At 48.4% G+C, this 15,801-nt stretch overlaps 1 protein-coding gene across 3 annotated transcripts; it reads right to left on the reverse strand.

Annotated features, from left to right (window-relative positions):
• Nucleotides 1-285: 285 nt before the first annotated feature.
• Nucleotides 286-15,338, reverse strand: NRIP3 (nuclear receptor interacting protein 3). 3 transcript variants are annotated; one of them, XM_009964759.3, is made up of 7 exons: nt 14,878-15,337; nt 8,173-8,352; nt 7,382-7,464; nt 4,021-4,160; nt 3,550-3,602; nt 3,348-3,445; nt 286-2,027 (listed from the first exon to the last, which is right to left on the reverse strand). In XM_009964759.3, exons 1-7 carry the CDS (start codon nt 15,049-15,051, stop codon nt 2,015-2,017), a joined length of 741 nt encoding a protein of 246 aa, XP_009963061.3. In that variant the 5' UTR covers nt 15,052-15,337; the 3' UTR covers nt 286-2,014. The 3 variants fall into 3 exon arrangements, with proteins under 3 accessions (XP_009963061.3, XP_032862835.2, XP_032862834.2); XM_033006944.2 differs by having other exon boundaries at nt 286-2,030; nt 14,878-15,336; XM_033006943.2 differs by lacking the exons at nt 3,348-3,445; nt 3,550-3,602 and having other exon boundaries at nt 14,878-15,338.
• Nucleotides 15,339-15,801: the final 463 nt, after the last annotated feature.

Raw genomic sequence — 15,801 nt, forward strand, 5'->3', positions numbered from 1 at the left:
ACACAGCAGAAACAAACTCAGCTCTCTGAAGGGTAGAACTACAAGCAGGATCTCACACCTCCTTTGGGAGGGTCATGCATAGCAACAAAAGGCTGGGATTTCAAATGCTCATGTTTTACTACAAGTGCCATGTGTCATTTAGAGCTTCCGCGCTCTGTACGGTCCAACAGCAATTCCCAACAGAAGCACAAAAGCACTGTGGAGCCCTGCCAGGGTAAGGAGTGGAATGAACTCCTGTTCTCAACAGAGAAGTGCACTGAAAACAAATAACCAGCACATCCAGGGTACAAGCAAATAAACATCAATAAGTGTAACTTTATTTAGATTTAATTTTACATTTAGCACAGTAATAAGCACAGAAAGAAAGAAGTACCAAAATACCAAACTTATAGCATAAAAAATAATCAAATATATTTAATATTCAGTGAAATATTTCTACAACACATTGGTGGGACCAACCTGGGTGGCCCAACCCTGTAAATATATATATAGCTGTGTTATATAAAATACTGTATGTAGAGAAAGCACTGAAACTTATCACCAAAATATAAAATAGCTCAAAATACAGAGAGTTCAGATTTGCTAGTCATACCCAATATTGAAAAGAGGTTCGAACCCACTGCAGGAGATAAAGCTCCAGCTTAGATGTCATGGCAGGCATGAGATGGCATTACTGGGCAGAGACTGGCTAAAGCTGGCAGGAGCCTGACTTGTGGGCCAGATGCACAACATCACAAGGATATTATTCTGAATTGTAAAGATGCCTCTTCAGGAGATGACAGTAATTAATTCCCATTAGCTTTTAAAAAAATCTAGAAAGCTGCTTTTGTACAAGGCCAGGCTCCCCCAAGCAATACTGTACATTTGTTCTGATCTGCAAGCGAGCAGTATGTGAATTAGCAACCCTGCTGTAACACCGAATGAAATGTTTGTCCTGGTGAAAACTCCCACCTGCCCTGAGGGTGATCGAGGTTAGTCTAGTACGTAAGATCCCAGGCGATCTGTAAATAAATATAAAAAATATGGCATTTCTGGCAGCGACACTGAAGTCCACCTGGAGTGGATAACCCACAGCAGCGCGCAGCCCGGGTGCTGCTGGTGCTTCAGGCTGGGAGCTGGGCGGGCGGGCAGAGGCAGCGGGGAACCGAGGGCGTGACGGGGCCGTTTGGTTCCTGATACACCCAGGAGGCTCTGTACCTGCTGCTTTCCGGACAACATACTTTTGTGCTTGTTTGTTGCTTTTTGGCTCAATAAAATGATTCATTTTCCTGACTACTCCCACTAGGCAGGCAGCCAAGACCTGCCCAGAGGATCCCTCCTCGGGGGGGTTTTGAGCCCCTGTGCTAGCACCAACCCCACAGCGAGCTGGGGGCTGCAGGAAATCACCCCAGGAGCCCTCCCAAACCTGTGCTTCCACCACGCCACTGTGGAGAAGCTTATAACCCATTAATAATTATATAATTGCTCTTTCTCATCAAGCCAGCAGTTGTATCCCTAATTACATGGCAACGATACTACGCTAAGAGGATGAGCTATAACTCCTAGGTGGTATTAGCAGTGCTATTTTACTCTGAGTAACTTCCTGGTAATGGCCATTTGAATGTGACAGTACCAATTAAGTGAATATAAATGCTTAGCCCCTGGAAAAATCATTAATAAAAATTTCATTCTGATAGCCTCTAATCACAATTAAATACAATTACTCATATGAGGCCACTATAAAAAGTATTTTTCTCATCAGAACTTCATTAGGTTTTCCCAACTGTTTGTAATAAAGAGCACACTATATAGAAAAGTCCAGAAAATAAGCACACATTTGTTTCTCAAAACCCATAGATAAACATGACAATAACTCTAAATTACTGGCTACTGAACAGGATTTCATGTAGCTCTACTCAAGCTGTAGCCTAGTATAAATGTTTTCAAAGCAGCACGCTGCTGTTTCATCTGGAACAGCTGCACAGGATCTCTTTGATGTCAAGCTGTTGTGTGGGGACGGTGTTTCAATTTCTCTTTATGCCTCCAAACTGCTGAAACAGGAAGAAAAAAAAAAAGACATTCAATAAAATAAGCGGTTTTCATTAAAAGAAAAAAAAAAAAAACAAAAAACAGCAGAAAGATTTGGCCTTGAAAGCAGTACCAAGAAATAATTCATCCCTGCAGTGATGGCAGAACTACGTTATGCCTCTCGCATCCTTATTTCAGAGGAGACACAGCAGACATCCAGGACCAGGCACTCCCTGGGCTCGCACACCAGCTGGACCCGTGGCCGGTGGGTGCCCTGGGCCCGTGGCCGGTGGGTGCCCTGGGCTCACGGCAGATGCACATGCGCTCCCGTCCTGACTCCCTGCACTAGTGTGAACATCCCTCGTGTACTCCCCAAGGACCATAAACACAATTAGCTGAGGAAGGCCCGCTCCTTCCCTGATCCCGCCCAGGGGCTGCAGGACATCCAAAATGACTGTGGCTGGTCATGACAGGCAGCTAAAGAAGGTGCTGCCCTCCATCATTCGCCAAAGATTCTCATGCAGTAAGCAAATTTTTTTTAGATGGCTGTGTCTGCAGAGCTCATCGCTGAGCAACCACAAGCTCTGCCTGCAAAGCCAGAGAAGCACATAAGAGCAAATCCCCCTCTCAGGCACTCGGTGCCTGCCAGCTGCAGAAGTCAGGGGCAGGAGCCAGTGGTACGTCTCTTTTTCACAGTGCTCAGTGCGGAGGAGCCCCGGGCAGCGCCTGGAAAGGGGGGGATTGTCCTGCCTGCTGCCTGCCTGCCTGCAGAGCCAGCGGGTCAGGAGGGACCAGAGCAGACAGTACATTTCTCTTTCTATAGGGAGATAAGGCTGAAAAAGTCTGGGACATTGGGAGCAGCTGGCAGGAGGGCAGCTGGGGCAATATGGGGAGAAGTGACAGAACACCGTTATCTCCAGGCAGAATCTCTCTCTCCTGCACTTTGCAAAACATTCATGTGGGTTTATGTGCCTTGCTTCATAAATATTTTATAGAAAAAGATTTGTTTGGGAACACTCTCAAAGCAGCACTCAAGGAGTCTTCCTAGTGACCTCCAAAAAGTACATTTCTTAAGGTGTTTCCCTGTGCGTGTCTTTTCAGACACGCTCTTTGCTGTACAATGCTTACTGGAAAAAAAAGCATCACAAGCTTAAAAAGGCTGCTGAAAAAGCCAGGGACTATGTCCCAAAACTGAATGAGCTGATGAAAACCATTTCTGCTGCTGCTGGTGAGCTCTCGCTCACTGCAGCAAGGCTCTGGGGGCTCCTGCATGGCCGTGCTGGGGGCTCTGCCGTCGGGCTCCGCGGTGCACACACAGCCCACCTCCCCTGCCGACTTACTGCTCTCCCACCGCAGCACTGCTGCTACCCACAAACGGAATTTCTTCCCTGTCCGTCTTCCCCAGAACGAGATGGTGCTTCTCCATGTTTATGACACACTGTAGAAAATAAATGCCTTTAGGTAAGAGGGAAAACTGTGATTCACAGTTGTCCCAGCTCCCACAGCAAGGGTAAAAGCCCTGCCCTGCTGCAAAACCCCTACCTTCAGAGATTTCAGTGTCTGCAGCCCAAAGGAGAAGGGTTTCTCATTGCCTTCTGAAAAATAGGAACATTCAGATTTATACGTGCAAAATGTTCTCCCGTGTTTTTTGTCAGTGACTCCATCCTTCCTTCATGGCAGGTCTGCTGAATAAAGCCCTGTTTATAAAGGGACTGAGTTACTCCAGAGGAGAACGTGATCAAACAAGGGCAGGCAGATACGTCTGCAGGGATACACGGTGACCGCTCCGTCGGCTCGGCAGGGTGCGAGCCTGGTGCCGCCAGCACAGCCCTGCTGAACACATCCTCCCTCCCCCCGCCGTCTGAAGGGCCAAACAGGGTCTTTTGTTGCAGAAAAGCAATATTTCTATTTTAGTTTTAATGTATTTCTGAAGCTTCATTTTCCCCGCTGGGGTGAGAGGGAGTAGAGCCCCCGTGCGTACCCGGGGGACCAGAGGAGGACCCACACACTCACCCACGACGAGGGCAGCGCACTCCACGGGGACCGCTCCCACCGTGAGGGCGAGGCACTCGATCTGGCCGATGGCCCTCACCTTGTACGGCAATGAAACCATCTCGTCGTCACCAGGGAGTGCTTTGAGATGCTCCTTTAACCTGTGCATTGAAAACACTTCTGACATGAAACGGCCACGGTTCAGCTGGTCCAGCAAGGAGCAAACAGTGTTGCCTTACACCTTACTTACACCTGAAGTCCTCTTAGTTTGCTCATATTACCCTGCTGTCATTGGAAAGCTGCTTTCTCGGTGGCTTTTCTGTGATGCTCTACATACAGCCAGCAGCCCACACCCACGTCAGACCTTAGCACAACCCACAGTGCAGCCCTGGGGCTGCATCAGCCCTTGCCACAAGCAGAGATCCTTACTGGATTTTGCTTTTTACCCAAATAATTTTTTCCTACATTTCCTCAAGACTTGGGGAAGCTGCTGATCTACAGTTGCTGCTAATGCAGCGTGGGTGTAAGGAAGGGATACTCCACTCCAGCTCCCACCAGTGGAGCCGCCAGCACCGTGTTCCCACGCCTCACAGCCGGGGCAGCGTGCCCAATCCATGCTTGTTAGCAGGTGCTGCTGCTGGGTTTATTCAGAGGAAATGGGGACAGATCAGTCACATTCAGCCTGAGAAAAAGGAAAAAAGGGTGTCAGGGATATCTAAGGTACAGTCATTTCTTATATCTATGCCCCATGAATGAGAGTGACAACACTGATTAATTATTTACCTTCTGTTTCTGTTTTAAACTGAATGAGAATTTAAAGGAAAGGCAGTTTGAGGCGCTGATCTCTCCCTCTGAATAAAAGCTATATCGCTTTACAGCTATTTGAGGTACCTCTCTGCAGAGCTGCACTCCAGCAGTCCGTATGTGTGTGTCTGTTCATGGATCCTGGGGGGTGACCAGTCCCCGACACAGGCAGAGGCCCCAGGACTGAGGTGGGGATTGCCCACACCATTTAGCACAGGTACAAGGATCAGGAGAGGTAGCAGAAAGAAGGAGCTGGATCCCCTCTGCCGTTTCCCTTAGAGACTGCCTTAAAAAGCAGTGAGAACGTATCAAGAAGATTATGAGCAACTGGACCCTGAGATGGCTTTACTCTGTCCTGAGACAGGTTGGAGGAGCTTTTTTGGGTGCAGAAAACTCCCATGGCTTCTCTATCCACTCAAGGGAAGATGTGGTCTTTGGCTGTGGTCTTTGTTTCCCCCAATTTGTCCCCACCACAGGGCACAGGCCACAGTGCTGGAGCCAGGGCGGAACAGAGCTGAGATACAGCTGGAGATGGCTCCTCACTCCAGCACCTGCTGACCCAGATGGTCTTCCCAGGCATGACCAGGGCTGCAGAGGGGCTGCGGGGGGGGACAGACTACAGCCACCTTCAAGGAAGCACTTTATCACAACTGACACCGACCCAAGGATGGATGGATAGCATGTGGGCAATGTATGGCTGAAAGCTGTCCAGGAAACTGCAGCGAGGCAAGGAGAACCACGGACGCATGGTGCAGTGACACATCTTGGAGCTGGGTTTGAAAGCAGAAAGTCCTGAGCAGTGCACAGTGACCAGAGCTGCTCAAGTAATGGCTGCACCTACACCTCCACAGGGGATTTCTAAGGATGTGGCAACCTGCAAGCTGACCCCATCACATTCCTCAGAGGCCAGGGGAAGCGCTCAAATGGCACCATGACAAGATACAAAAAGATTTTTAAAAGAGGAGGCAGGAATTCAGCTTGTGCCTTGGGCACACACACTGCTTTTAGATGCTGAGTCTCCAGAGACCTCAGCAGTGGGGCCCGTCCCCAGAGCTGCTGAGCCTCAACTGTGGGCAGCAGCACCCAGCAAAACTCACTGCAGGGCCCCTCCTGCTCTGGCACGAACAAGAGCAAAATCGCCTAGCACAGCTCTTCCCTGCTGCTTTCCAGTGCTGGATTTAAACAAAATTCATGTTCTATCATTGCCACACACGCTGGACTGCTTTGAAGTAAAACGTCCTGGAGCGGTGCCTGTTGTTGCACGGGACCTACCACAGCGACAGCAGAGCGAGCCAGGCATCAAAGCCCTGGTTTTAACCCATTTTGTTGACCTGTCTTTAGCTTCTGTCCCTGCAAACGCGAACAGCAAAGGAGCTACAGGGAGCTGCCTGCAAGGCAGCGTGGCTCCTGCATGCCCCACTGTCCATGGGGTCCCACCCGGCAGGAACCAAAGCTCACTCATTGCTGATGAGTAACACCGTGGGGAGACATGGGCCTTTTAACTGCAGCTGTCCAGCTGATAGCTGCAAAGGTGGTCTTGCTCAAATGAGGATGGAATCCCCATCACCTGAGAGCAGAAACTGGCTTTAACCTGTTTCTTAATCACTCTTTGAAGGGCAGGACTGTGGAAGCAGACTGGTGCTGCAAAAACTACCCAGGATGCTCATGAGTTATGCAGAGAGCAGATGAACTGTCACAGAGCATCGCTGTACAACTCAGATGTGTTGAGCAGTCAATACAGCATCTTGCAAGATGAGACCCCCCAAATGGACTCTTAATATCCATAAGCTAGGCTGAGCCACTCCACAATCTGTGACAAATCTGTAGTAAGCACAGCCACCTTCCAGCCAGTAAACACTTTTGTGCAAAGTAATTAATGTCTGGACAGAAAACTGGCACCATTCATTCATGGCCATGAATCACTGCAAGTCAGCAATGAAAAGCAGTGACACCGTGGGAATAAAGTTCCAAGATCTGCCTGATACCCTGTGAGCTGATGCCCGATCCCACTCCTCAGAGATCAGCTGGAGTTTTGCTGCAAATGGCTGGCAGTCAGCTCTGTAACACTACGTAAATACATCCCCTTTCCATTCAACTGGGAAAAATTTGTTATTGGGAGTGGCATCAAACACCAAATTCCAAGCACAGGCATGTACACAACCACATAGCTGCTTTACACCCGGTGCCAGGGTCAGCAGTGCTGCAGTCACCAGATCCCTGCTGCTGACCCAGCCCCACACCCGCCCCGGGGACACAGAAGTTTGGGGGCATGGCAGGGTTCAGCTATTTCACAAGGCACTGAATGACAGGCAAACACTGAAAAAATACAAATGCATCCAACCCTCTGAAGAGATTTACTCAGAGGTGAATAGGTTGATACAAGTGGCTTTCTATTTCAGCTCCCTGCAAGGACATTTAAGAATGAGCCAGGATTTGGTTGTAACGGGAGGCTCAGCCCAAAGCACTCCCTCCCAGACTGGCCATCACTGGTGTGAGCGAAGCCCCAGCCCTGGGAGCACTGTCTGTGCTGCCAGGTGCCACGAATTCCCACAAAACAGAAATCCAGCTGGATATTTACCCTAGCCTGTCCAGGCAGGCAGATGACATGAGGTTGTGCTGCGAGCCGGTGTCCACCACGGCCTTCAGCTCCTTCCCTGCACACTGCAAGAGCAAGCAGAGACAGGAGACAATGCGTGGGATGCGGGATGAGTGCAGAGTGTCTCGGGTCTCCACTCTGCACACACTGGTTCCCGCCAGAATACCAACATCTCACACCAGCCCATCCCTGCTCCACTGCACACTCAGTGCCCGCAGGGTATCATCTCATCCGCACAGGCGCCCAAGAGCTGGTGCTGGAGCTGCTTTTAATATGGTGCTACTAAACAACGTGGTGTTGAGCCCTGAGCCCTTTCCCTGCATTTGCCTCAGTAGGGAGCAGAAGGGGCATCCCCAGGCAGGAGGGGATATTGTGGAGAGCAGGAAATACAAAATAGTGTGGGGGTAAGAAGAGACGTGAAATTACTCTTGGGGAAAGAAAAGAGTGATGGCACTTGAGGAAAACAAATAGACTGAGCACAGGGATTCGCCACAGATAATTACTCCTCAGCGTTTCAGCGTGCTGCCCCAGCCTGGCTGCTTCCCCCACCCCAATGTCCCACTGGAAGACATCCACCAGATCAGTTTTCTCTGTGATACCTAGGTGGATAAATTCTGGGTCCTGAGCTGCAGAGGGAGAGCATCCCCACAGCTGTGACGGCCCCAGTGGAGTGCAACCCTAACTGGGAAACATGGAGAAAAAGAGCATAACTTGAGGCTGTCAGAAATAAAATTTAGGGAAAAAAACCCAGAAGGCTGGGGAGGGATTATTACCTGGCAGCTCACCACTATAAGCTCCTCATCCTCCATTTTCCCTGAGCTGCCCAGTTTCGTTTGATTCAGCTTGTTGGTCTGTGCTGAGATATCACTCTTCGGAGTCCAGCTGCCTCGGCTGCTTCGTAATTTTGATAAATTTGTCTCCATCAGGCGTTTCTGCAGGATATTATGTGGTTGCTTTAAGAAAACACACACAGAAGAGCAAAGTGAAGTCAGAGGAGAGCCATGAAGTGACCTGCATTGCCAGCCTGCTTGTGGTGCCCATAGGCAGTGCTGCTCTCGTGGGAGGGATGCCCTAAAGTCTCACTCTCTCCGATTCCCAGACTACATGTACTCTTCCTAGCCTACATCTGTTTGCTCTCCTGCCATCTCTACCTTATCTGGCTTCCACTAAAGAGAACTACTTTATATTGGCAAGGGAATAATCCTCTCAAAATATTAACCAGAATTTGGAGGGATGCCTTTCTTTTTCCAAACTCAATTTCAAGATTCGATTTTATGTAGGAATCATAACAAGTCAGGCTTTTCCAAACTGGTGTTTCAGCCATAATTGCCTTCATCGGTTGATAAGGATATTGGTAATTCTGCAGCAATGTAAAAAATTAAGAGATAACAAATGACCTTTCCGCTGACATGCACCACCTAAGTATGAAAAAGGTACGGACTTACTGAATGAACACAGATGCTTTCATTGAGCACGGGCATTGCTGGCATAGGAAATACCTGTGTCCTGCCTTCACCTGTGGCAATGCTCTTTGCTGGTATCGACCCAGAATTTAAGAAGCTGATGTGGGTATTTGTGCCTTGGCTCTTGCAGGTGCGAGTGAACAAGGAACAACTGCAAGAAGAGTGCTACAGATGGTATCTATTGTTAGACCTGGTCTGACCTTTAGATCAGAACTTGGTCTAAAATTGCCCTGTGTCTCTCTTCCCTCCTCATTTGTATTTAGCAGCTAAGGGTGAATAAATGGGACCAACCCTGGCTGCCACGCCACAGGGGGAAAGGAGAAGGGGGGAAGAGGCAAGACTGTCTGAGGGCAGGTATTCTCTTGGGAACCCCCAACACTTCGTATGGTGGCTTTTTGCTTTCTCTGTCATTTCCATTTGCTCTGCAAGAAGCGTGTTGCCTCACAAAATCTCATCCAACTGCTTTCCCAAAAGACTTTTTATGTTTAATGTTCATTATGGGTGGATGCACATACTCTGCTGGAGGTGAAATTACTCTGCTTGATTATCTGCTCATTTCTCTGCCCAGCTAATCCCCCCCCTCCGTTACTGCCCTTTCCTTCTGATTTTAATTTGTCCACAGTGAGACTTTCCTACTGGCTTATTCCTGAATTTTTGCATCCATATTAAATATGCTTGTGTGTCTGCAGAGACATCTAAACCAGAAAACTTCCTCATCCTGAGGAAATTTCAGTGGGCTCAGGATAACTTTGCAAACCTCAGGCCGTGGTTCCCTGAGATGGCCAGCGTGCACCCTCGTGTGCAGCACCTCGTCTTTAAAATAATCTGTGCGGCATGTTAAATAACAACACTTACAAAAGGCTAATGCAGCTTGGCATCATCCTAAAATAACTGCAACCACGTTAGTGCTTCAGATCCTGCTGCAGGAGTAACACAGGCAGTTAAACTGGACCTGACTGATGAGATTGGGTAGATGCAGCCAACACCAGTGGTCACCGGGACATGTAAATCTTTTTTCCCCAATTTGCACTGCTCTCACTTCTGCATAGAGCCTGTAACTTGAAAAGAAATAAAATTTCATGACCATTTTCAATTGCAGGTGCTATATCTGACTAGCACGATAGAGAGCATGCCCTGTGTAAAGGCAGTAACATAGCTGCACTCCCAGCGACAGGGAAAAATCAGATCCAACTTTGCACTGCCTCCTTCATGCACAGAAAGTAATGAAGTGCCAGCACTGCTCCGGTGACCGCCACCTTCCCAGTGAGACTGAGCCGCAGAAACTAGTATTACTTAAACAGATTAAAGGCAGGTAGACTGGCTCCACTAGTAATGAACCCTGTGCTGAGGGACAGTCAAATCAATTTGGAAGCGAGGGCTCCCTTACGTGAGGCAGAAGCTGTAGGTGCACAGGCAGCACTGTGATCACCTCCAAGGCTCCTCATCCAAGCAAAAATGCAAACCAGGGTCTGCTGACAGTGGATGGCTCATCCTTCTTACCCTTTATGTTTGCCTGCAATTCAGACACACGTCTGGAGGACTAATTCTTCACATCATTAAAAAAAACAAATGAGGTGATAGGGGACTGGAGAACTAAATGGGTGAAGTTCCCAGCTGGCCAGAAGCAGCCTGTCACACAGTGGTCACCTCCTCATGCCCAGCCCTGCTCAGCTAGGACTGAGAGAAATTTCTGAATGGCATCATCCAGGAATGCAGGACAGCCTGGGTGCTCTTCTGATCTGCCTGGATCCAATCACGTTGCCAAATACCTTTGAAAGAACAGGCTGGAGAACTAGTCATCAGCATACTCATCATTGCTATTTTAACTGTCATCTACCCTTGATTTAAACCTAAATTTTTTTTTACTACAAGTTCTCCTATAGGATCGTTAACCAGTTACATCTGTGGGTTTTCTCAGGCCCTGGTTTTATCAATCCTATATGATATCCATCACTGAAAGGAAAAAATCCAGCACTCGGTGAACATGAGTTGCCACCACAAATGGAACTGTCTTTTGTTGACCCTTGCTATTCCGAAAGCACCGTGAATCCTGCCTTTGGGGGTACAAATGTTGCGCACGCTGTGCTCCAATACAGAAATAATCTAGCAAGAGGGGGGGTTGAAAAAGTTCCCTGCAGCATCATCCTGTCTCAGGCTATTAATTAGTTTGCTTTAACTTGTACTTCCCTTGACTCTCGTGTGCAACAGAGTAAGGGATGTTAGTCACAGAGAGGACTCAAGTGATGGATATGTACTTGGTAAAGAGATGATGTGCCGGGGCACATTTGCAAATGCACATTTTGCTGAAAACTGCAAGTAGATCATGTCTGGGAGGGAGGGAGAGGAGGAAAACCTCCCTGTGACAGCGATGGGGAAGGCAGCTGTGTTCCCCCTCCAGCGTGGGATTAGTGTTTGGAGTAACTCAGATTATCTGGTATTGTCTTCCTATGCATTGCACAAAACTGTTAACAATTTTATAAAAAAATAAAGTGTTACATACCCTTCTGCAAGTGCAAAAAAGATTATTTCCTACTATCATTTAGCACAATATAAAAACAAACCAGGATTTTTTTCATAAGATATCTCCCTTTCCATCCCTGAGAGTTTCCAAAAGCCTATAATCCCTTTAAAAAGTCACAGTAGAAACCTAAAAGGAGTGAAGACACCAGCTATTGCTGAACCTATTTACCACTATCTGTCAAAACCACAAATAATTCTGTCCAGCTTTGTTCCTCTCTAATTTATAAGCAAGCACATTGCTGCAGTTTGCAGCATCCATCTCTCTGGCAGGTTCCCCACTATTTTGGCTTCTAGATCTGGGGATAACAAGACCCATCGACAACATTTTCACTCAGGTGGAGATGAAAGTCAGGGAAGATGCCAGCTCTCCTCCTCAAACCGATCTTGGGACATTTGCCCTCTCTTCTGTTCCTAGACAGTAGAAAAAAAGGAGTTTTAACATGCCAACAGAGCTCATCCCAAAAAATAACCAATTTCTCTTCTTCCTGTCCTTCATCCAAATTCACCTCTTCTACCAGCAGCTCGTGCTCATGTTCTCTCAGCCCCTCTTTCAGGGGGGTGAGGTGGGACAAGAGATGCCCCCTGCTCTCCTGCAGGCAGTGCCCAGGTCTCTGACCATGACAGTGCACGTAACATCAAAGTTTTTTAGTATTTTAAGCAAGACACAAGAAACTCTGGGAAGCACACAGTGGGAAAGTGGGGAAAACGGAACACACTGCAATTAACTGCAATATTGCACCCGCTACAGGAGCAGGGGAGGGGGCCGCTGGGGCACCCAGAGCTGTGCCGAGGACCCAGGCACCCAGGGGGGGCTCTGAGGGCATTTGGGGAGGGGGATATGCTTTGTGTGTTTGTTTTTTACTATTTATAACTTTGTTTCCCATCTTGTAAAGCAACACAGGACTGTTTCAGGCACAGGCCCTCTGAACAAGTCTGGCAGCTCTCAGGGCGAGGGCAAAGCATCAGCACAAGGAGAAGCTGCCACCGGCCAGCTCGCCCTGCCCAAGCCAGGCAGTGGGTCATGGTTACCGTGTCGGGAAGTCCAAATCCCAGCTAATGACCATCTCGTGCCAATTTACTGGGCTTCAGGGGAGGAGGCTAATAGTGAGGCATCAAAACAAGACAATTTCTGCCCTATATATGCAGCCCTACATTTGCCTAATCCAATATATGCTATGCTATAGTTTGGTCTTATACTAGGCAAACCAAGTGGAATATTTAAAGGGAGCGAGGAGCTAGAAGAGTTTGGCCCAACACAGAACAATACACTGAAAAATGTTGGACAAATATTTATCAAACCTGCCCATATGGGGCATCACCAGGAGAGATGCTTCAGGGACTGAGTAATGGCAAACAAGCTGGGGAACGCCAGCACACCCACCCTGCTGATCTGCTGCCACCTCGCTGGACGTAGCACCCCCTGCACTGCAGCCAAAAGGAAAGGGATTTCTCCCCAAAATCAGAGTGGTCACTGCCAGCTATCACCCTGACAGATAGGGTCTCTCCTTATGATCTATCCCTGTCTCTGGAGAGCTATTACCTGCTCTCTTTTCCTGCTGAGCCTGCTGGAAAACCCCTGCGGGAAACCCTGCATTAGTAACGCCAGTCACGTCAAAAGCCCTTACGCCCACATCACCACAGCTTTTGCACAGCTTTAGACATGAAAATATGCTGCTCTGTTCGGAGGTGTGCAGTTATTCACAAGAAAAGCATGCAAACACCCTGTGCATCTTGACCATGCACATCAACCCCTCTGGACCTCAACCTCTCAGTTTGGGGCCATGCCAAGGTGGGGTCCCACATTTCAGATGGTCTTTGTGCTTCTCCAGTCTCAGAGATGCATGATCTTGATCAACCCCCAGTGTGGCATGGGGACAAGGTGGTTTTGCAGTGGGGTAGCCCATACCAGCTCAGTTCTCACCCCATCCCTGGCCGGACACCCACCACAGCCAGGGTAGCCGGGACAGGCAGCGCGCTTCTGCCACGCCACACCTCCTTTTTGTCCTTGGAGGCGATCAGGAGCTGTGGACCTCCCCAGGGCTTCAGCACAACCCTGGAGAGAGCCCCCCACACACAGACCCTCCTCGCAGGGGCCGTGGGTGCAGCAGGGGTGATGCTGCAGTCATGGCTCAGCTGGACCAGTCGCTGGAGCAGGGAGGAAACCTTGGATGACATTTCTGTAACCAGGGCCATGGTGAGGAGCCCCGTGCTCTTCCCCAGAGCACACATGGTCCTCGCTGCTATGGGGACAAGGACGTCGGTGCTCAGTGCCCCTGGCTCCTGCTACCTGTTGTCTCTTGCCTGGGCAGAGCAGAAACCCCTGTCATCAGGGTCTTAGCCCCACACACTGTGGGTTGCTGAGCCATGACATGCTATTTAGGCTCTGCAAATAATAGTAATAACACCACCATCATGCTCTGAAAGGCACTTTTTAGCTCCCTGATGGAGAGCTGCCGTACAATGCTGACCAGGAAAGCTGCTTCTGAGCCTTTCCCTGTGCAGGAGCTTCACTCCTTACAACTGCAACACATGTGAGATGTCAAAAAAATCACCTCCATGCGCACTGCAGAGAACAGACAACTCATTCCACTTATCTGAGCCAGGCAGAGCCAAGCTTAACCCAGCTGAGCAGGAAAGCTCTGACAGAACAAAAGGACCTCACTAAAAAGAAAAATATTCACTTTTTTCAATGAACCTGTATCAAGCATTGAAAAAAGCAAATATTGTGTGTTACAAGGCACAAGAAATTTTGTGACAACTGTGAAAAAAAAGTAAAGGAGTTTTCCTCAGTAGGATATATTTTCTAGATTTTGCTCCTTATATCACTTATATTTAAGTGTCATTTCCCACTAGAGAAAGCTCAACCATTTGTGCAGAAATGCTCTCCAACCCCTGGAGATGATGAAGAATATTGTATGTCAGCTACAGGATCACGTGGATCATTGCATATCTAAATATTTAAAACCTAGAATTATATATCTTAATTTAAAAAACAAAACCAAAACCACAAACAACCATATGCATAAGCTTTTATCAGTGGAATCTTGGCAGTTTTATATTCTGAAGTACTAGTGACTACACTTTACCAAATCTTTCATGATTATATGTTGTGCATATATATGCATTACAGACGAATGTGTGTGTATATATGTATGTATTATATGAAGCCATTTTGATTTACTCTGATTCAGAGGAGATTTTTGTACTGAAAACAGTATCTCATTTACATGTAAATATATAAAAAAAAAAAAAAATCAAAAGCTTTTAGAACTGAGTGCCAGGTATCTGAAAGCACCTACTAGCAAAAAGCAGCCCTAATGCTAACTAGCATCGTATTTCTACTCCTTTCCTTTTACATACAAATGCCTAATTTTTTAAATCAATTTCCACAAGTAACCAACTTCTGCTCCTAACAAAAATGACACAAAGCAAAAACATAGACACTGCTCTAGCAGCTTCTTAAGTCTCCTTCCAGTAAACACAATAAAGCCTTACAGTATCTTTTGAAGTCCCCAGCTTCTTCAGCCCATCCAAAGGGAGGAGATCTGCAGAATCCTTGTGAATAAACTGAACTGCCTGCTTCATCCTCCTCTGCTGGCGGAGAGATGCTGCTTCCCTTATCTCCACTTCTTTTCTACTCGGTTCTGTCAGGATACCTGAATAAAACATCTTTCCACTGGCGTACAGCTGGCTTCTCAAAGATGCGCCTCTCGGAGCGATGGAGCTGGGGAGATGCTCTAGTGCCTGTGCTTTATAACCGGAGCCTGGTGACGTTTGGAGACCGGCAGGTACTCCAGCCAGCGCCGCCGAGTAAAGGAGGGGTTGGGCACATTGCAATACGTTGCACAAACAACGGTGGGTGAGCTCAGGCTCCGTCTAAGGGAATAAATCAGCGCTGTTCCTCCTCACTGCCTCTCCTGAAAGTGAGATTAGCAGCAGGCACCCGATGGCTCTCAAAGCCCCCCAGCAGCCTCACGGGCAGAAAAGGGAGCGCTAGAACATTGGCACAGTGCTCCGTCGCTCTCTTTTCTGCCCATGCGGCTGCTGGGGGGCTTTGAGAGCTGCAAACAGCCCTGGGAGCCAGCACACCTCCCAGCCAACCTCCATAGGCACAGCTTTTCTGGCCTGGATAGGAAATCTGCAGTGGCACAGCAGATGATGGTTTCCCAGCACCCATGAGGTCCTGGGTGCCACTGCCCCACAGGGCTGGGGTGATGCAGCCCCGCAGGGACCATGCAACTGGCCACAGTGAGGTTTGCTACCTTATGCCTGGGGCCAGTGGGGCTAGAGCAGGCTCTGGATGCCACTGGCCTCACCGAAGCGTTGCAGACACCGATCTGCATCATCACTGTCTATTCAAGTCCCCAAGAAGGGTGAGGACTGTCACGAAAATCATCCCAGCCAAATTAGGGCACCCCA

The sequence above is a fragment of the Tyto alba genome, unplaced genomic scaffold (genome assembly GCF_018691265.1).
Source record: "Tyto alba isolate M040663 unplaced genomic scaffold, T.alba_DEE_v4.0 Super-Scaffold_8, whole genome shotgun sequence".
Lineage (NCBI taxonomy): Eukaryota > Metazoa > Chordata > Aves > Strigiformes > Tytonidae > Tyto > Tyto alba.

Bases quoted from the DNA above. Each gene is read 5' to 3' on its own strand.
- NRIP3 (XM_033006944.2), bottom strand. From the start codon at position 15,051: ATGTTTTATTCAGGTATCCTGACAGAACCGAGTAGAAAAGAAGTGGAG. The intron at 4,161-7,381 runs GTAAATATCCAG...TTCAATGCACAG, and splicing joins GCCTGCCTGGACAGGCTAGG to GTTAAAGGAGCATCTCAAAG. The intron at 3,446-3,549 runs GTAGGGGTTTTG...TATTTTCTACAG, and splicing joins AGACACTGAAATCTCTGAAG to TGTGTCATAAACATGGAGAA.